General features: G+C 55.7%; 9 protein-coding genes across 9 annotated transcripts; 2 read left to right on the forward strand and 7 right to left on the reverse strand.

Moving 5' to 3' along the window:
- Positions 1-224: 224 nt before the first annotated feature.
- Positions 225-1989, forward strand: BO70DRAFT_423833 (MDR family MFS transporter; the record flags this gene model as incomplete). The annotated part of the gene is made up of 2 exons (XM_025547601.1): positions 225-350; positions 403-1989. The coding sequence occupies 2 exons, from the start codon at positions 225-227 to the stop codon at positions 1987-1989; spliced, it is 1713 nt and encodes a 570-aa protein (XP_025400134.1).
- Positions 1990-2216: 227 nt separating this feature from the next.
- BO70DRAFT_378957 (uncharacterized protein) lies at positions 2217-3489 on the reverse strand (the record flags this gene model as incomplete). The annotated part of the gene is made up of 1 exon (XM_025545302.1): positions 2217-3489. Exon 1 carries the CDS (start codon positions 3192-3194, stop codon positions 2217-2219), a length of 978 nt encoding a protein of 325 aa, XP_025400135.1. The 5' UTR covers positions 3195-3489.
- A 128-nt stretch (positions 3490-3617) lies between these two features.
- On the reverse strand, positions 3618-4386 carry BO70DRAFT_428398 (VOC family protein). Its single transcript, XM_025547968.1, has 2 exons — positions 3959-4386; positions 3618-3895 (listed from the first exon to the last, which is right to left on the reverse strand). The coding sequence occupies exons 1-2, from the start codon at positions 4194-4196 to the stop codon at positions 3732-3734; spliced, it is 402 nt and encodes a 133-aa protein (XP_025400136.1). The 5' UTR covers positions 4197-4386; the 3' UTR covers positions 3618-3731.
- A 1259-nt stretch (positions 4387-5645) lies between these two features.
- Positions 5646-7557, reverse strand: BO70DRAFT_428399 (acetyl-CoA synthetase-like protein; the record flags this gene model as incomplete). The annotated part of the gene is made up of 2 exons (XM_025547969.1): positions 7088-7557; positions 5646-7025 (listed from the first exon to the last, which is right to left on the reverse strand). The coding sequence occupies exons 1-2, from the start codon at positions 7397-7399 to the stop codon at positions 5646-5648; spliced, it is 1692 nt and encodes a 563-aa protein (XP_025400137.1). The 5' UTR covers positions 7400-7557.
- A 144-nt stretch (positions 7558-7701) lies between these two features.
- On the reverse strand, positions 7702-8847 carry BO70DRAFT_361195 (uncharacterized protein). Its single transcript, XM_025542985.1, has 3 exons — positions 8472-8847; positions 8360-8424; positions 7702-8308 (listed from the first exon to the last, which is right to left on the reverse strand). Exons 1-3 carry the CDS (start codon positions 8840-8842, stop codon positions 7971-7973), a joined length of 774 nt encoding a protein of 257 aa, XP_025400138.1. The 5' UTR covers positions 8843-8847; the 3' UTR covers positions 7702-7970.
- Positions 8848-9807: 960 nt separating this feature from the next.
- On the forward strand, positions 9808-10974 carry BO70DRAFT_361196 (alpha/beta hydrolase). Its single transcript, XM_025542986.1, has 2 exons — positions 9808-10519; positions 10607-10974. Exons 1-2 carry the CDS (start codon positions 10115-10117, stop codon positions 10931-10933), a joined length of 732 nt encoding a protein of 243 aa, XP_025400139.1. The 5' UTR covers positions 9808-10114; the 3' UTR covers positions 10934-10974.
- A 413-nt stretch (positions 10975-11387) lies between these two features.
- BO70DRAFT_361197 (uncharacterized protein) lies at positions 11388-12933 on the reverse strand. The gene is made up of 4 exons (XM_025542987.1): positions 12663-12933; positions 12478-12598; positions 12290-12413; positions 11388-12154 (listed from the first exon to the last, which is right to left on the reverse strand). Exons 1-4 carry the CDS (start codon positions 12837-12839, stop codon positions 11614-11616), a joined length of 963 nt encoding a protein of 320 aa, XP_025400140.1. The 5' UTR covers positions 12840-12933; the 3' UTR covers positions 11388-11613.
- Positions 12934-13132: 199 nt separating this feature from the next.
- BO70DRAFT_361198 (class I SAM-dependent methyltransferase) lies at positions 13133-14387 on the reverse strand. Its single transcript, XM_025542988.1, has 4 exons — positions 14234-14387; positions 13809-14170; positions 13625-13751; positions 13133-13556 (listed from the first exon to the last, which is right to left on the reverse strand). Exons 1-4 carry the CDS (start codon positions 14287-14289, stop codon positions 13280-13282), a joined length of 822 nt encoding a protein of 273 aa, XP_025400141.1. The 5' UTR covers positions 14290-14387; the 3' UTR covers positions 13133-13279.
- Positions 14388-15689: 1302 nt separating this feature from the next.
- Positions 15690-16354, reverse strand: BO70DRAFT_289844 (uncharacterized protein; the record flags this gene model as incomplete). The annotated part of the gene is made up of 3 exons (XM_025539328.1): positions 15690-16025; positions 16096-16205; positions 16258-16354. Coding segments are annotated over 3 exons (543 nt in total), but the record flags the coding sequence as incomplete, so codon positions are not given.
- Positions 16355-17364: the final 1010 nt, after the last annotated feature.

Consider the following 17364-nt stretch of genomic DNA (forward strand, 5'->3'; position numbering starts at 1 on the left):
GATGATGAATCAAGGGCATATGGCAGAGACATTTCCGTTGTGGTGTTTGACATTGGAATGCGGCACCACCCCTAACCCTGTCCCTTGCTTCATCAGACATCCCTTGTTCCCACGAGTCACCACCTCTTGACCCCAGTCCAGACCTCGTTCTTATCCTAGTACCCAAATTCTTTGACTTTTTTTTTTTTTTTTTTCCCCTCAGCCAGAAAGAAGCAAATTCAGCCATGACGGAGGCGGAAAAAACGGTAGAAGAGCGGGCAGCGCCCCCAGAAGCCACGCAATACCCGTCGCTGGCGAAAGTGATTCTGATCATGACGGCACTGTATGCCTCAATGTTTCTGATCTTTCTGGTCCGTGGTCAGCCTTCTCTGTAGATTCTTAGCAGCTAACCCCCTGCTTCAGGATAAACTGATCGTGACGGCAGCCATTCCTCGTATCACGGATGAGTTCAAGAGCCTGGGTGATATCGGATGGTATGGAAGTTCCTTTATGCTTGCCGCGGCTGCCTCCCAGCTGGTATATGGCCGGATTTACACCTTCTATCCCGCCAAATGGGTGGTCCTGGGCTCCATCTTGCTCTTTGAGATCGGCTCTGCAGTCTGCGGTGCCGCACCCTCCTCCGCCGCACTGATCGGCGGCCGGGCGATTGCTGGTCTGGGGACCGGGGGGATTGCGTCCGGAAATACGGTCCTCATCGTGCTGCTGCTACCCCTGCGACTAAGGCCAATATTCCAGAGCCTCAACGGCGTCATCTTCGGGGTGGCCTCCGTTCTAGGTCCAGTTCTCGGAGGCGTCTTCACCACCCGCCTCACCTGGCGCTGGTGCTTCTACATCAACCTGCCATTCGGGGGCGCAGCGTTCGCAGCCATCTTCTTCCTCCTGAACACCCCTGCCCCGCGCAACGGAGGCATGGGTCTGAAAGAACAGCTCCTCCTCCTCGACCCCCTGGGAAATCTCGCCCTCATCCCCAGCGTGACGAGTCTCCTCCTAGCCCTGGAATGGGGCGGATCGGCCTACCCATGGAACAACTGGCGCATCCTCCTCCTCTTCATCCTATCCGGGATTCTCTTCCTCACATTCATCTACCTGGAGATCCGAAACCAAGAGAAATCACTCATCCCGCCACGAATCTTCAAGCAACGCTCCGTCCTCGCCGGCACGATCTGGACAACATGCATGTCCGCCGGAATGACCGTGATCCTGTACTACCTCCCGCTCTGGTTCCAGGTAATCAAGGACGTCAACGCCGAAAAATCAGGCATCATGGTCCTCCCCTTCGTGCTCTCCATGACCGTGACGGTGATCACGTCCGGCATCCTGGTCTCCCACCTCGGATACTACAACCCCTTCATGTACGGCTGCACCATCATAATGAGCATCGCAGTCGGCCTCCTCTCAACTCTCTCCCCCACCGCGCCGCCCGCCAAATGGATCGGCTACCAGATCCTCTTCGGCATCGGGCTCGGCCTCGGATTCACGCAGGCAAACATCGCCGTGCAGACGTGTCTTGAGCGCGCAGACGTACCCATCGGCGCATGTCTAATGATGTTCACGAACCAGCTCAGCGGCGCGGTGTTCCTGGCCGTCGCGCAGACGCTGTTTGCGAATTACCTGGCGGAGAGGGTGTCGGATATGCCCGGGTGGGATGGACGCAGTGTGGCGAGTATCGGGGCGAGTAACTTCCGCAGTGTGTTTTCGGGGGAGGCGTTGACGGAGGCGATTCGCGCGTATAGTGATGCGATTATGAAGACGTTCTTTTTGGCGCTGGGCATGGCGTGTTTGTCGGTTGTGGGGGCCGGGTTGATGGAGTGGAGGAGTGTGAGGAGGGGGAAGGAGGGGTGGTGGTGGTGGATGGGGGGAGTGAGTCGGAGAAATGAGAGGTTGATGGGTGAGGTTGAGGTTGAAGTTGAGGTGGTGTTGATTGTGTTGCTGGTTTTGGGCAGTCTGTATTTTTTCTTTGGGGGGGGTGTTTCGATTTGCATTCACTGAGATATCACCTTTTGAAGCAAAGGGGCTTGCAAGGAGGTAGTTGATTGAGAGTCCTAACTCATCTAACACCGAAGATAAACATTACAATTTCCCAGTCTATACCCACTACAGTCACAATACATAGACATTCCTTCTAAACATTGTTGTATTGTGATTTAAGAGGCCTAACTGCAATAAGAACTACCCCCAAGCCCTAATCAATTTGACCCTACAACTCCGACAACCTCTCAGATAGAAGGATCCAGCTCGACCGCCAAAACCCCCGCCGGCACCGTCACATCCGGGGCATCTCTTCCACAGCCCCCGCAGGTAACCACAAACAGCGTCTTCCCATCGCCCGTAACCTGACCCGCCGTCGGTCCCGCGACCTCCAGACTATCCGCCGCCCCAGCGAATGTATCCACCACCCCATCCTTCCCCATTCTCAAGATCGTATTCCCCGCATGCGTCATAACATAGAAGGTTCCATCGGGGGCAATCGCAAAATCATCCACCCCAAACCCCTGCGCCACCGTCTCGACCGGCCCCGTGGCGCGAACCTCCCCATCCACGGGAACCCGAAAGAGCGCCTTCAACGCCGTCGAGGTATAATACACCGACCCATTATACCCATGCACGCCATTGATCCCGAGTACATCCATCTGCGCCATCGTCGAATCCTCTAGCGCCACCGCGTACGTGCGTTTCGCAAGATCAACCTTCCACACCACCCCCTTCACGCAATCGGCGACCAGAACCACCCCAGGCGCGTCATCTATCCGACCGAGCCCGTTCGGCCATACAGCCTCAGGGATTGCTACCACCTCCTGGATATCTATCCCCTGGAGGGTATCCGTCGTATCAACCGTCCAGACAGCCCACGACCCCGTGACTGGATCGCCCGCGGTGGTGGCATTCCCCACCGCCACGGCAAACACGTCGGGGTAGATCTCCGTGATGCCCATCAGCGCCGTCGCGTTGTTGAATCGGTGCACCAGGGACCCCGTCTTTGCGATTGGGTCGACGGACCACAGCTCCGGGGCATCGACGCGGGTGACGAGGAGGTTGCCGGTTGAGCGGATGGCGATGTTTTCGGCCCAGGTGCCGGAGCCTTGGAATTGGTAGATGGGGGTGACTTTTGCGGCTGGGGAGGGTGATGATGAGGGTGTCGCGCAGACGGCGAGAAGTGGCCACGATAGCCAGGGGAGGATGTGTCGTGGGTGCATTTGGATGGTGGGTAGATGAGGTCGGGATGTAGATTGTCTGGGATGCGTGGTGAGGGTGGAGAAGAGCGGAGTGGAGGTTACAGGTGAATGAGATTGGGGTTGGAGTGTTGATTCGGGTTATTTGAGAAATGTCGCGGGGGGTTTGTCCGGATGGGCGGTTTGGAGCCCTCCTCCCCTTCCGTATAGCGCCTTGCTTCGGAATGCGGACCTGGATGGGTCTATTGGACAGCCGCAACATTCTTCGGCACATTGGACGGTGATCTTCCTGACAGGTCTCTGCAGATAGGAGAGTTAGAGAATACAAAATATATATATATATATATATAATCTGGCTTTTTTGGCCCCCTTGGAAATCATCATAACAGGGAATTACTTCTATATCCGCGCACGCCCCCCTGCTATAACAATGGTAGTACTCAAAACCTTCTCTTGATTGTTAGACTGGGTAGCAATAAGATACACAGTATTTTGAATGCCGCGATTGCTCATCATCCGATGCGATGAGAGAGCAAACGCCTCTCCCCACCACCCCCACCCTCAGCGCAGACCATGATCCACCGCCTCGAGGTTATTTCCCGCGGGATCGAGCACGAAGGCGCCATAGTAAGTGGCATGGTAGGACGGTCGCAAGCCCGGGCCACCGTTATCCTTGCCCCCAGCCTGGATCCCGGCAGCATGGAAAGCGTCAACTGTGGCATGGTCTTCCGCAAAGAATCAATAAATTAGTCTGCATACCTCTGGGGAACCGGGGGGCGGTTGCATACCGTGACAAGTGAATGCAATGTGGGCCGGACAATCCGAGGTGGTTTTGGCCCCAAGGACCCAAAAGTCCGCCTTGCGGTAACTGCCGATGTCATCATGCACCGACCCCAGGCCCACGATGAGCTCGCTGATCCGATAGCGGATTTCATAACGGAGCGGCTTGAGCGCTGCGAGGTAGAAGGCGAGGCATTCTTGGAATTTGTCTTCGGGGACGTACAGGACAGTGTGGTCGATCGCCATGGTCAAGGATCTGGAAGAAGCGTGAGAGTGTGTGACTGTGTAGAGACAGACGTGTGGGGTAGAATGTTGAGGATGTTGAGGATGGATGGATGGAAGGGTGGAAATAAGGATTGTCGTCCCCGCTCAGTCTCCGTGTGTGGAATTGCGGGGGAGAAACCTTCGACTGACTTCTTGGCTCCCTGGGTTCTTGGCAAGACAAGTTTGATAGTTATCGAAGGGACTGAAAGAATTGTTTATAAATATCCCCAGCTTCCAGACTATGCTGATCCTCTATGGGCAGATAGCTCTGCTTTGTTATTCGGGAACACTACCACGATTCGTCGAGGATACACGCGAAAGGAGACGAAGGTTCTTGTAATATCTATATAATATTAGTTCGGAAGAACTCGTTGAGTTATATAGCCACGTACGTTATCACGGAGGACCCGATCAACCTGTCTTTCGCGAGTAGCGCTTCCTCGACCTCTCGCCGCATCTCCGATGACAGTTGGCCGAGACTTATGTTGCTTGGCGAGTTTCTCGACCGGCTGGTGCGCGCTTTTCCGTGCCTTCCGCCTTTGTGGCCATTATTGTTGGGCAAGCAGAGTTGAAGAACGATCAAAGCTCCCGTCAGAAATAGCAATATGCGGAGGGACTTGAGATGACAGGAGGGTGGGAAAAGGGAGCCTGAGCTTTAGATCCAACCCGGGACAGAAGTCAAGCGATAGCAGTCAACAGATCCGATCCCGGGTATTTCTCTCGTGAAAGAAAGACAAATGGAAGAGGAGGGCGAGTTGTTATATTTCCCTCCATCAAATTGGACATGAAATCTTCGGTGTGCTGTCCCCAGTTTCCAACATACTCAGGTTGGACTTCTCTACCAGCTAATGGATATCCGACCCGTCTTACATGTCAACAAATTCCACTACCTACCTCAACTGAAAGTCGTTTCTAATGAGTGGGCCAGTTTCCTGGTGGAGTCGTGTTACGTGGGCATCTCCCTGCGCTTTTTAAGAAGTACAGTGGACGGATCCAGTCTCTATCCATAACCCCTTTTCTGTTTCCTGTCTTCTTCCTCGCCTGTAAGTATCTACTCACATATACACGATCCTTGACCCAGAGAGTTAGCATTATGACATACATACAGGCTTGATCAAACTGACTAAAAATAATGTTTATGTTTATTTCCCGATGCCTCGGGAGCTTACAACCCTCAGAAAGAACGAAGGGAACCACCCACCTACCTACCAACCTACCTACCTACAACAGCAAAGCCAACCAAAAAAACAATAACACACACCAAAGCCTCATCAACCATAAATAAAGTGCTTACAGCTATCCCCGCTACCACATTACCACACCACTAAAACCAAAAAAAAAAAAAAAAAAAAAAAAAAAAAAGAATGCAAACCTAAATTGAACCGAAGCTACCAACAAATAAACACAAACACCCCCCCCGCAGCACCCAGCCTAAGGCGACGGTGACGGCAACGGCATCCCCACGCCCCCCTCCCTATCCGCACAACCAAACACCCGCTCAATATCCGCCCGATAAAGTTCCCTAGACCTAACCCTCTGCGGATTCCCCTTCACGCTCAACGGCAGGGGGCGGACCGAGTCCGTAAAAAGGACCAATTCACGACGAATGGCGGCGGGGATAGGACAAAGGGCGTTTGCCCTTTCGATGAGCGGGAGGAGGGTATCCCAGATATTCTCGTCATGAGCATGTCCCTTTTCCAAGGCGTCAGGTATCAGATCGAGCAAGAGGGCCAGACCGCCGCGTCTCTCTTCACAGATCAATGCCCATCGAACAGCGGGGTGGGCTTCCAGCACCCATTCCATATCTCTGGGGAGGAAGAGGCCTTGCTCGGATCCGATGAGATCGTTCCGGCGGCCGCAGTACCGCCAGCAATCTGGCCTGGTGGGATGGGGGGCGAAGAGATCGCCCATGGGATACTCGTCCTGGTCACGGAACATCGCGAAGACAGGCTGGGCGGCACCGTGCGGACGACGGAGGAGGACGAGTTCGTGGTAGCTCTGGCAGACGGGACGATACTCGTGAGGGACCTCGGGGCTGAGTTTCAGGTATGCCCAGTCGTCCGGGTCGGGGAGGACTTCGGCGGGGAGGGTCCCAGACTCGGAGGAGCCGTAGATGTGGGTGATTTGGGCGTGGGCGGTGATGAGGGGAGCGAGGTAGGGCTGACAGGGGGCGCCGACGATGGCGAGGTAGCGGACGCGGCGGAGGTTGGAGAGATAGGTCGGGTTTGCGCAGGTGTCGGGGAGGGTTTTGGGGCCGAGGATACAGGCGCTGACGTTGCCGTGGACGAGGAGGTGGTCCATGAGAGTGGCGCTCATGGGGCCGGAGGTGGCGGGGAGGACCAGGGTGAGGTCGAAGCAGAAGTTCATGGCGAGGAAGGGGAAGAGACCCGCTGCGATGGAGAGGGGGGTCAACACCCCGACACGCTGTCCGCGCCATCGCTCGTAGTTGACGTGGCTGGGGTCGCGGATTTTGCCGAAGCCCAGGGGTTGCAGGCAGACGGTGGCGTGGGTGAAGAGGATGGGCTTGGCGGGCCCGGTGGAGGCGGAGCTGTGGATGACGGTGAAGGGGTCGTGGAGGATGGAGGCGAGATCGTGGGGGAAGGGGTAGACGGGGGGTGAGGTGGAGGAGAGCCAGTCGTCTAGGGTTGGGGTGACGAGGGCTGTGAGGCCCGACTTCAGGGCGCGAATGCTGTTGACTTTGCGGATGGCGGCGGTGTTGGGGCACGGCGGGTATAGCAGCAAGTGGCAGTCGGTGTGTTCCATCAGCGAGAGGTGGGTGTCCACGTCCGCACTTGGGTGGCAGGTCAATGTCTGTGGAGGTGGTTAGGGAGGTTGCAAGCGTGGGATGGTGGGGGATGAGAGGGAGGGCTTACCTTGTATCCGGTTTTGACTGCGGCGAGAGTGAGGATGAAGTAGGAGAGATCCTGGGGGGCTACATAGTGCAGAGTGGTGAAGGGAGTCGGGGCTCGTCCCAGCTGGAGCTCAATCCACCACGCTGCCCGGTTCACAGCGGCGGCAAACTCGGCGATGCTGTAGTCCCGGTACCCCTTGACCGGGTGGTCGTTGTCCCAGGGAAGGGAGACCATGGGCCGGTCAGGACATAGTTCGGCCAGCTCATCGATTAGGCGAGGCAGCGGGGTGGTGTGCCACCGCTGGAGAAAGTACTGGGACACGGGTGGAGGCATTGGGGGATGGAAGCGGGAGAGTAGAAGGCAGAGAGAGTAGGAGGGGAGGATGGATTGGGGGGAGGGAGACTGGGCAGAAAGGTTGCAGTAGCGGCAGCAGCAGCAGCAGCAGGAAGAGGGGGATGGCTTCCATTTGTATGCGGCCAGGCGGGGATTCAACCCGAAATAGCCAAGCTCAGCAGCCGCTTGATGCTGTGACTTATCTACGCCGTGCCATGTATCCGCCGTGGCGCCGCATGGTTGCAAGCCAGGGGGGGTCGGCCACCCCCCATCCCCCCCCATCATTGGGGGTGACGTGCGTGGGCGGGTCTAACGGGTGATTCACCGAAGATGAGTCTACGCGGCTCTAGCAAAGCAAACTAAGAGGCTCTTCCAGACGAGTCCACAGGCTGTATACGAGGCGGGACAGACCGAGTCACTCTACAGTCGTGGCTGATGGATCAGCCGTTGTCGATCCATCGACAGATACGAGCCCTAAGCACCCACACTCCCAGCGCGAGGCCACCAGTAGCCCAAAAACAAAAGAAAAAGCGCCTGATATCATTATTTTACATGCCAATTACAGCCAAATCTAGACGGACTCGGCTTCTAACCGGACCTCACTTTTGACCTGAATCTGGCCTAGCAGCACCTCGTCGCCCTCGCTCTCCGTCCGACTATTACTGCGCATCGCCATGGTCTGGAACCGGCGCGGGTCTTCCACTATCGAGCCGGACAAGGTCTCAAACCCGCGCGCCGTGCCGTGCGTAACGACATAATCGCGTTGCGAGCTGTCGCCGGCATCGTGGGTCGACATGTTAAGTTTCCGCAAGGCCCAGCGGACCAGGGGACGCATCGTGGGCAGGCACGCGGAGATGACGCCGAAGGAGACCTCCAGCGACGTCCAGATTACGGTGCCGTTCATGGCCCCTGTTTCTATTAGTCTTATCCATGCGCACAGATTCAAAGGAGAGGGCGTACATGTGAAATCCGGGTCATCGACCTTGAACTGCGTCGACAGACGGATACAACTACACACCACCACACTGCGATCATCAGCCTTGGCTCTGTGCCGGCAAGAAGGATTACTCACAAGCCACCCAAGGAGAAAATGCCGGACAGCGTGACTTTCTGCATCAAGGTTGTCTGGAGCGTCCAGACCATGCGCACGGGAAGGACCAGGATCAGGATATCCGTGATAATGTTGGGAACGGCATTTCCGACATAAAACGCCTTGCTGTTCACGCAGTTCGCCGTCAACGACTTATCCCAGAAGCCGCGGATGGGGCGGCAGGAGAAGATGGAGATGAGCGAGACGGTCGCCGCCCAGACGAGGACCACGCTGCCGACGATGTAGACGGCCATGCGAAACGGGCGGATTTGGAAGATGCGGACATAGTAGGTGAGGATGGAGGTTTTGATGGCCAGGACGGATGCGGTGTAGATGAGCTGGTACGCGTACATGCACTGGATGTCCGGATCAGTTCCAGCTCCGATCAAGATTGATGATCCATCATAGTTGGAGGGCGGACCTTGAGGTATTCTGGGATGTTGGATGTCGGCACCACGGCCAAGTGCAGCCCGGACCCTAGCTTCACCACTACATCCGGTCAGTTATCGGGTCAGTGAGGAAGGGTCGGGATGGCTGACTGATGGCGGACAACGTGAAGCATCCTAGCGAACAACACTATCACACGAGAAGGTCAGTGGTACTCCAAGGCGCGAAGGTGATAGGTCGACGCACCAGACCGAGGACGATAAAGTAATCATCCAAGCCATATTTCAGGCGGATCATCGACTTGGCCAGCAAGCGTAATGCGACGGCGATGACGGACAAGACGGCAAAGGGGATAATAGCGCCCAGCGTCCGGGCTTGCTGACTGGCGTGGACGTCGTACATGATGGGCCAGGATCCAGGATCCAGGATCCAAGAACTCCGAGCGACGGCCACGAGAACAACTCTGGACCGGGAGAACGAGGGGGGAACGAGGGAGAAGGAGGGAGGAGAGCAGTCGACCGACAGCAAGGAAAGTCAGTCACGGTGGGCGTGAAGCCTCCCAGTCCGCCGGTCTTCTTCTTATTATGCCAGCCCGTGCTGACAGGAGGGGTGGTTGGACCCCAGCTCCAACTCCCTTGCAGAACGGCATTCGTACGGGGCTTATTGGGCCCCCGTGACCCTGCTTGGCCCCCAGAGTGGCCCAAGGGCCCAGAGGGGCAAGCCGTGAGGAAGATGACAGTAGTTAAATGCCACCACACTCACACTCGGAGGCATGCGGCCACTATTTGGCGACTACTTGAGATGGTCCGGCCACGGGGCGTGTCGCCAAGATATGCGCGCAAATGACAGCCCTCGGGCGATCCACCAACACTCGAGCTGCAGAGTGGCGTATGAAGTGACCAGGGAAGTCCGAGGAATGTCCTTGATGTTTATCTTAGTGTGGTGTTGGGGTGGTGCCATCCTGCGCTAGCGGATTGCAAATACGCGCTTGAAATTGACGAATACCACCAGAACACCGGTTGGAATAGTACCAAACCGCCCCCATCCGACATCCGCCGTACCAATTTCCGATTCCTGCATCCACGCGAGGCTGGACAGGCAATAAGTAGCCACGAGGCTGAGGAGAGAGCGGGTTTACTGCCCGTCCCGCATAGATATTCTACACACTGCCCCTCCCTCTCCCCTCACCATCCCGCTCTCCCAGACATCCACCATCCACACCACCTCACTCCCCCAATATGGCCGGCAAACCCACCCTAATCCTCTGCCCGGGCGCCTGGTACCCGCCCACGGCATTCGGCCCCCTGATCGCCCAACTGCCCGGCTACACCACCCACACGGTCGCGTTCCCGTCCATCCAGCAAGCCCCCACCATCGAGGACCTGCAGCCCGACATCACGACCATCCGGACGCTGGTCGAGGTCGAAGCCGCGGCGGGCAACGACGTGGTGGTCATCTCGCACAGCTGGTCGGGACTACCGGTGAACAGCGCGCTGGATGGGCTCAGCAAGGCGGAGCGCCAAGCTGCGGGCCAGGCGGGCGGGGTGACCAAACTCATCTTCCTCTCGGCCTTCATTCCCGACGTGGGCGAGAGTCTGATCGGGGCGTTTGGAGGCGTTCCGCCTGATTGGTATTTGCGCGATGTATGCTTCCTTCCCCCCCCCTCTGATAACAACAACAACAACAACCACCCCAACACATCCGATACCAACTTAATTACTTCCACACAGGAATCCAACAACACCGTCACCGCCAAAGACCCTTACAGCCTCTTCTTCCACGACGTACCGGACGGCGAAACCTGGGCGGAGACCCTGCGCCCACACTCCTGGGCGACGAAGAACACCCCCGCGACGAGCGCGGCGTACACGCGCATTCCCGCCGCGTATCTCCTGTGCGAGGAGGACCGGGCGATCCCGCTGTTCGTGCAGGAGTTGATGGTGGAGAAGGCGCGGGGGAAGGGCGCGCAGATCGAGACGGAGAAGATCAAGACGGGTCATTCGCCGTGGTTGGTCGATCCGGTGCCGGTGGCGGGGTTTGTGGAGAGGCATTTGTAGGTTTCGGTATGGGTATAGGGGTTGAGTGTTGAGGATGTTGGGGGTTGAGGGGGGGGCTGCTGGTCCGGTTTATTATATACTATCTGATAGAATGGGGTGGGGTGGCTGTCGATCTGTCAGTCATGCTGTCACTTAGTGGTTGTTTAACGGAATCTACATAGAACCAACTACTTGAACTAAAGAGGATCATCCAGACACCCAGATAGTGCGCCAACACGGTATCTAAATTCTTACCATATTGCCATACAAATTACTACATCATACAGATAGTCTCTTCCCCGCAATAATAACCGCATCTCCCCCGGGCATCCCCGCATCCAACGGCTCAATACTCCTCACCACCAGGCCCGCCTCCTCCAAAAACCTCCTCCAATGGGCCTCAGTGCGCTCCAAGCCCCCAAACGCCATCATACTGATATCCAGGAAAGCAGCGTAGGGCGAAGCGCCGCGGTCGGGCAGCACCAGATCGACGATGACGACCCGCGAGGACGGGCCCATGGCAGCGGCGGTGTTCTGTAGGATTTTGTGTGCGACGCTGTCGCTCCAGTTGTGGAAGATGTGGCGGAAGAGGTAGGTGTGGGCATCTGTTTTTTTTTGAGAATTGCGGTTGGGTTAGATAGATGGATGGGGTCGATATGTAGATATTAGGAAGTGAGGGGAAGGGGGAGGGGAGGAGGGACTCAGGGAGGGTTTAGTCTAGAGACTGGGGGATTGTTACCCTTAACGGGCTGCGGGTCGAGGAAGTTATACGGCATGGCCTCGACCCCGTCCGACACACCCAGCCCCTCAACCACATTGGGAAGGTCCTGGAGCACGATGCGCCCCGGAGGCCTGGTCGGCAGCAACTCGCGACTTACCTCGCGCAACACGGCGCCCCTTCCACCCCCGACATCGACGAGGGTGACTCGGTCCTGGTCTTGGTCGGGGACCAACGGGGACACCGAAGAGCCAGACACCGACACCGCAGGCGCAGGGGGGGGGGATGTGAGGAGGAGGTCGCGGAGGAACGGCTGCAGCTGGCAGATAGCCAAAGCCGTTGTGCCGGACTGGAAAGCAGCGAAGATGGCGCGCTGCTCGGGCTGGCCCTCCAACCACTCGAACATGGTCTGATCGGTGTGGTGGGCGAAGCCGAACAGGGTGGGGCCTGAGTCGACGGGGTTTTGCCAGTGGTGCGTGTCGAGGAAGTCGGGCAGTGCCGTCATTAGCGTGGCGGTCTCGGCCCTGTGAGTGGAGACCATGTGTCAGTTAACAGTTTAGATTGGCGTGGTCTGGGACTGTGGTCGAGGCTTTGGATTTGGGCTCCGGTGATAGTGAGGGTCATGGGTTAGGGTGAGGGGAGGGGGAGCGGCCACGGACATGCCCTGGATGACGGCGCGGTGTTGGGCGTGTCGGAGGGTGGTTGATCGGGGGGTATGTGCGTAGATGCCCGGGGTGGGCTCAGTGAATATCCCGATGGAGGCGAGAGTTCGCATGATGCGAGCTGTTGGTGGTTCATGTTAATTGGATGGGGGAATGTAGACAGACATGGACCTGGCATGACCTACTGAGGAGCGCGACATCGGTTCCGCAGCGCTGCGCCAAATCTGTGGCCGTGGGCGCGCCCTCATCGAAGCGTTCGAACAGTCGGATGCGCAGCGCAGCGCGCAAGACGCCGTGAGCGACGGGCTATGCAGTTCAGTTGGGTCGCTCAAAGCAGTCGAATAAACAGGTGCAGGAGGGGAGGGCGTACTGCTTTCGCCAGGTGCATCAGCTCGGTCTCGGGCGTCTCGAGGACGGTGATGAGGTTGCGTGCTGCGGCTAGCAGTCGCGCATGCAGCTCGTCACTAGCAGGTGGCAGCTGGCTGGGGGCCATCGCCGCCGTCTCCAACTGTTGTGCCAGGGCGAGCATCTCTGTTGGTGACTCCATGATGTCGCAGGGGGATCCTTGAATCTCAATCTCAGAGCGTCTCGCCGGGGGAGAAATGAGGGTTGATAAGGCCCCGACTCCAGGATACCACCAAGACGAACCCTGCCAGAGCATGCAGGTCTATCACACTGACCTACATGTTATCTACGACCTGGCTATTTGCTATCTATATTACCGCTATTATTGTTTTACTTGCTGCATGTCGTGGATGTCTTGGTGTACTTCGTATTCCTCGACACTAAGATTGACAGACCCACCGGTGATCCACCGTACCCGATACCGTATTTTTCACCCCACGCCCTAAAATGAGTCTAGTCTTCCTTCGCTACTACTTTGTTCTGCCTGGCCCCCAATCAAGTTACCAACGCTGCAACGACACCGTGAAGTATGGCGTTATGATTCGGGAATAGTCCGTGGTATTATAGCATGCTATCTATCTCCTACGCGGGAGGCTTCCGACCCAGTGTCACCTCGATCGTAAAGTCGAAGCCAGCGCCCCGCCGACACTCCTCGGCCGCCTGGTGAATGAGGCTGCGCAGCTTGGGGCCCGCCGCGTCTGGCGAGCTGTTATCCATCGCCAAATAACTGTATTCCTCATTCGAGTTGAACTGCAGCTGGCTCCAGTAGACCCGCGTGTGTGGGATGCAAGGATGGAGCTCCTTGCGCACCTCGGCCATCCCGTGCTGCGCGAACACGTTGGACAGTCCAGGGACCCAGCTAGACATGGCACACTACATTAGCCCTGTGCCACTGCAGTCTGCACAGACTCGGATGGTGTCACTTACCGTCCAAGCCCCGTTGCCTTCATCAACGCCATCATCTCATCCAACGCCGGGGTGGACACCCCGGCCACGGACTGAACCGACCACGACTCGTAGTTGTGTTCGGACCATTGCAGCCAGCCGCCGGGCTCTGGAGTCAGTTAGTCAGTCAACCACGCCAGATCCTATTCAGAAGCAGGAAACGCACTCAACATGCGCAACAGATTGCGAAACACCGGCACGGGGTCATCATTCCGGATGACGACAAAGAACAGACGCAGATGCACCACATCATAGACGCCCTCCAGCTCCGCCGGCAGAGGCTCGTACAGGTCGAGGGGGCGCAAATTAACCCCATCCGGCAGCCACTCCGCGGGGGGACATTGAGCGAAGGAGACATCGAACCCGTCGATCCGTGCGGCCGGATAATCCCGTTTCACGTCCATCATCCAGATCCCCGTGCCCGTGCCGATGTCTGCCACGCGCACGGGCTGGTCCCGGGGCAGATCGATGCATGGGTGCAGATTGTATCCGAGGGCTTCTTTCCACAGGAGATGCTGGGCGTTCAGCCTGCACAGTAAGGAGGTTAGCACTTAGCAGGCGACGCAGCGAGAACGGGTCGTGCGTCTTTACCGGGCTGAGGAGGTGTAATTCCGGTGCAGTGTGTAGCCGGTCGTGGGGGAAGACATGGTCGGATATGATGATCGATAGATGATCGCTGATGATGGTCTGGTTTGGTTAGTGCTTTGGGGGCGCCAACTGTAGGTAGATATAAGTTGTAACGGTCTCTATCTCTATCTTGAGTCGTGGAGGAAAAGGGGGGGGGGGAGGATATCTGCCTCGCGGCGGCTCTCCCCTCCCCTCGCCCGAGGTGATTGCGTTTGTGACTTGAATTCATGACGTGCATGGTTAGAAGCTTGACCCACAGCCACTTAGTACATAATGGCCTTGCTGCCCTTACTGTCTTTGGATGTTGACGCGTTGGCCGTTGAAGTATGTACTATGCCCATACTCCATGCCGGGCTGCCGGGACGGGGATGTTTTGAAAAATACGACCAACACACAGCCCTGAGACACCCCCGTACTAGAGGCCCATCAGTGGGGGGAGCAGCGCTAGCCCTTTCCCTGGCAGCTGCACGAGACGGCGTGGTAAGCTAGCCGCAAGAGGCTACCCGCAGTCAATGAAAACAATAACGTTGCATGGTATAGGACTACTAGCAGGACCACTATCACAGTCCAGAACACGAGTCAGGTTGCTAGGAGTGGAACGTGGGGGCCAAACGAGTCCATCCCTGCCTTGGAAGCGTGTCGCCGTGTTGGTTAGCCGCGAGGAAGGGCGACAATGTCAGATTTTAGTGTGCAGCCCTCAGCCATATGGGTCAATGGTCACGGAATAGCGGAAATCCCCCGGCCACTAGCCTGGATCCTTGCTTGGATCTATCCACTTGCCTTTCTTTGTTTCACGACGTGATCGTATTATCTGTTGGTTGTGCAACCTGACTTGTTGCCCCTTGCTGGGATGCTTTACACGGGCGCTTCGCGAGCTTATAAGCCTTAATTGAACAGGTAAACAGACCACAAACAAGGTGGCAGGAGTGGCAGAAACTAGTAGGGGAAACAGCAAACTTCTCAAAAGAAGAGATTTGCTGGTGGTCTAGTCGGGTGCCGCCCGAGTGAAGCTAGCGGGTGAGGCCGGTTTACGGTCGCGCGAACTGGAGAAGGTCAGGGTGAGTAGACAAGACAAGTGCGCAATAGTTATTCGATGGCTGAGAGGGTAAGCAAGTGTGGTCAGTGGGGTAGATAAGTAAATGGGGCAAATGAACATCAATGGTAAGATCATGCGGTTAACTGTAGATTTAAGTCCTGTTAAACCCCTACTGGTGAAATTCCTGATCGAACTCCAGTCTTACTGTATTTTTTTTTACTATATACTAATTCATGAACTCAAGTCAAACACAGCATGTCCACTAGGCGCTAATGTGTGGCTTAGGTATGGCTGAGCGGGCAGCGAGCCCTGGTCCCCACGCCCTATGGCTGTATGCAGTGGCTTCCTGTACAGCATGGCGTTGAGAGGCACGGGTCAATCCACTCAACCTTCCAAGTACCCACTTTCAAGGATCTCACGCACCGTAAGGCGCGCTTTTGGATCTGGGTTCAGAACTTCCGCCAGAGACTGGACGTCTTCGCCCAAAACACCCTTCTCAACCAGGGTATTTGCCCACATGTACGCCTCTTCTGGCTGCGGTGCAAGAAGCATCTTGGCGCATTGCTCGTCATCGGCATAAAATGGCACAGAGGCTAGGTCAAAGTCGATTGCAAGTTGATCACGAATGGCATTTTCTTTTTCCGCGAGGGTGCCGGTGCAGATAGAATCGTACATTCCTGGGGATTGGAGATCAACCTGGCACTGGAGCAATTGGGCCAGCTGTGTATGATGCATTAGTGAACACAACGTATAGGAAGCATGCGACATTATTCGAGGCAAAAATACTAACAATTATCCCCCAGGACCAAACGTCGATACTCTGAGTCCATGCTTTCCCGAAGTGGACTTCGGGGCTGCGATGGGCGAGGGACGTGATTTCTCGGGTCGATGGTTTGCTGACTGTGGAAATAGTTAGAAGTGCTGATGACAAGACAGGAAAAGGGACCCATACTCGCACCGCAATCTGCAAGTCTGACGATTAGATCGCGGACATTCTCATTCGGCTTGGAGGGGTCAAACCCCCCAAGTGCAACGTTCTCCATTTTCAAGAGTAGAGCTCGTATATTATTCTTACGCACCCACCCGAATATAATACCTTTACTCTGCTTCCTGCTATATCTTATCTCTATAGTATTCACCGCAGCTGCCCGATTATATTGTGGTAGAAAGCTACAATATTATACTTCCTCGCGGTGTTATTCTTCTGCTCCCCGTACCTAGGTCCGATGGACGAGGATCGGGGGTTGACAGAGTCTTCCCGACTACTGCTAGATCTTGGGAAGCAACCACGGACGCGCAGCCTGAGGCCATGGAGGTTAAATTCGCGTTTTGCTAACATAATTAAGAGAGCATAGGCCGAGGTAGAGCTGGCTAACACTATATATACTATAAACACTATAATATAGAATACTGAGAGAGTATCTATAATTCATAATCTTAAGTCTATATCTGAAGTAGAAGATGAAGCCTCTAAAGAAAGAATGGTTAGGATATGGATATATATTTTGAAAAAGCTTAGTTATTAAATCATCCTAGCAAATATTATTATCTATTAGTGTTGGCCCCTGGTTACTCAAACACCCATGGCGAACCCAAAATGGCAGTATCGCCACAACAATATCGAAGGAACTGACTGAAGACTCAAACAAACAGACCATACATATCGGCGCCTGCTGAGTAATGCTGCCGTTTCTTTGTTTCCATTTACCATTTACACTTCTTTAACATTCCTAGTCTCCTAGATAACTTCAACCGATGTCATCTTAGATAGACTTCACTGCCTAAATCATCATCAAATGTAGGCAGAGTACCTACAAATTTCTCATACATAGCTGGCACAGCGCATATTCAACCTTGTGAAATGCCAAATACCCCTGATTCCTGAGGTCCAACTACACACTCGAGGCATGATCAACATCGGCCTTAACCCCCGAGGCAGCAACGCAAGCCCAGAAAAGCGAACGAAGAGAACATCATTCATCATGTACCTCATACCTACATAGATCACATATTACCATTCACTTACCCCCAGATTATATTTGTAATAGCGCGCGCGACT

Source organism: Aspergillus heteromorphus (assembly GCF_003184545.1).
Source record: "Aspergillus heteromorphus CBS 117.55 chromosome Unknown BO70scaffold_9, whole genome shotgun sequence".
NCBI classification, from domain to species: Eukaryota; Fungi; Ascomycota; class Eurotiomycetes; order Eurotiales; family Aspergillaceae; genus Aspergillus; species Aspergillus heteromorphus.

What these genes read in the sequence shown, in the direction of transcription:
- BO70DRAFT_428398 (XM_025547968.1), bottom strand. Translation starts at nt 4,196, where the DNA reads ATGGCGATCGACCACACTGTCCTGTACGTCCCCGAAGACAAATTCCAA. An exon ending in CATTGCATTCACTTGTCACG is followed by an intron (nt 3,896 to 3,958) that starts GTATGCAACCGC and finishes TCTTTGCGGAAG; the next exon opens with ACCATGCCACAGTTGACGCT.
- BO70DRAFT_361195 (XM_025542985.1), bottom strand. Translation starts at nt 8,842, where the DNA reads ATGTACGCGTACCAGCTCATCTACACCGCATCCGTCCTGGCCATCAAA. An exon ending in ATTTTCTCCTTGGGTGGCTT is followed by an intron (nt 8,425 to 8,471) that starts GTGAGTAATCCT and finishes TGATGATCGCAG; the next exon opens with TGTGGTGGTGTGTAGTTGTA. An exon ending in CGATGACCCGGATTTCACAT is followed by an intron (nt 8,309 to 8,359) that starts GTACGCCCTCTC and finishes TAATAGAAACAG; the next exon opens with GGGCCATGAACGGCACCGTA.
- BO70DRAFT_361196 (XM_025542986.1), top strand. Translation starts at nt 10,115, where the DNA reads ATGGCCGGCAAACCCACCCTAATCCTCTGCCCGGGCGCCTGGTACCCG. An exon ending in CTGATTGGTATTTGCGCGAT is followed by an intron (nt 10,520 to 10,606) that starts GTATGCTTCCTT and finishes ACTTCCACACAG; the next exon opens with GAATCCAACAACACCGTCAC.
- BO70DRAFT_361197 (XM_025542987.1), bottom strand. Translation starts at nt 12,839, where the DNA reads ATGGAGTCACCAACAGAGATGCTCGCCCTGGCACAACAGTTGGAGACG. An exon ending in AACCGATGTCGCGCTCCTCA is followed by an intron (nt 12,414 to 12,477) that starts GTAGGTCATGCC and finishes AACCACCAACAG; the next exon opens with CTCGCATCATGCGAACTCTC. An exon ending in CGCGCCGTCATCCAGGGCAT is followed by an intron (nt 12,155 to 12,289) that starts GTCCGTGGCCGC and finishes CTCCACTCACAG; the next exon opens with GGCCGAGACCGCCACGCTAA.
- BO70DRAFT_361198 (XM_025542988.1), bottom strand. Translation starts at nt 14,289, where the DNA reads ATGTCTTCCCCCACGACCGGCTACACACTGCACCGGAATTACACCTCC. An exon ending in CAATCTGTTGCGCATGTTGA is followed by an intron (nt 13,752 to 13,808) that starts GTGCGTTTCCTG and finishes AACTGACTCCAG; the next exon opens with AGCCCGGCGGCTGGCTGCAA. An exon ending in AAGGCAACGGGGCTTGGACG is followed by an intron (nt 13,557 to 13,624) that starts GTAAGTGACACC and finishes TGCCATGTCTAG; the next exon opens with CTGGGTCCCTGGACTGTCCA.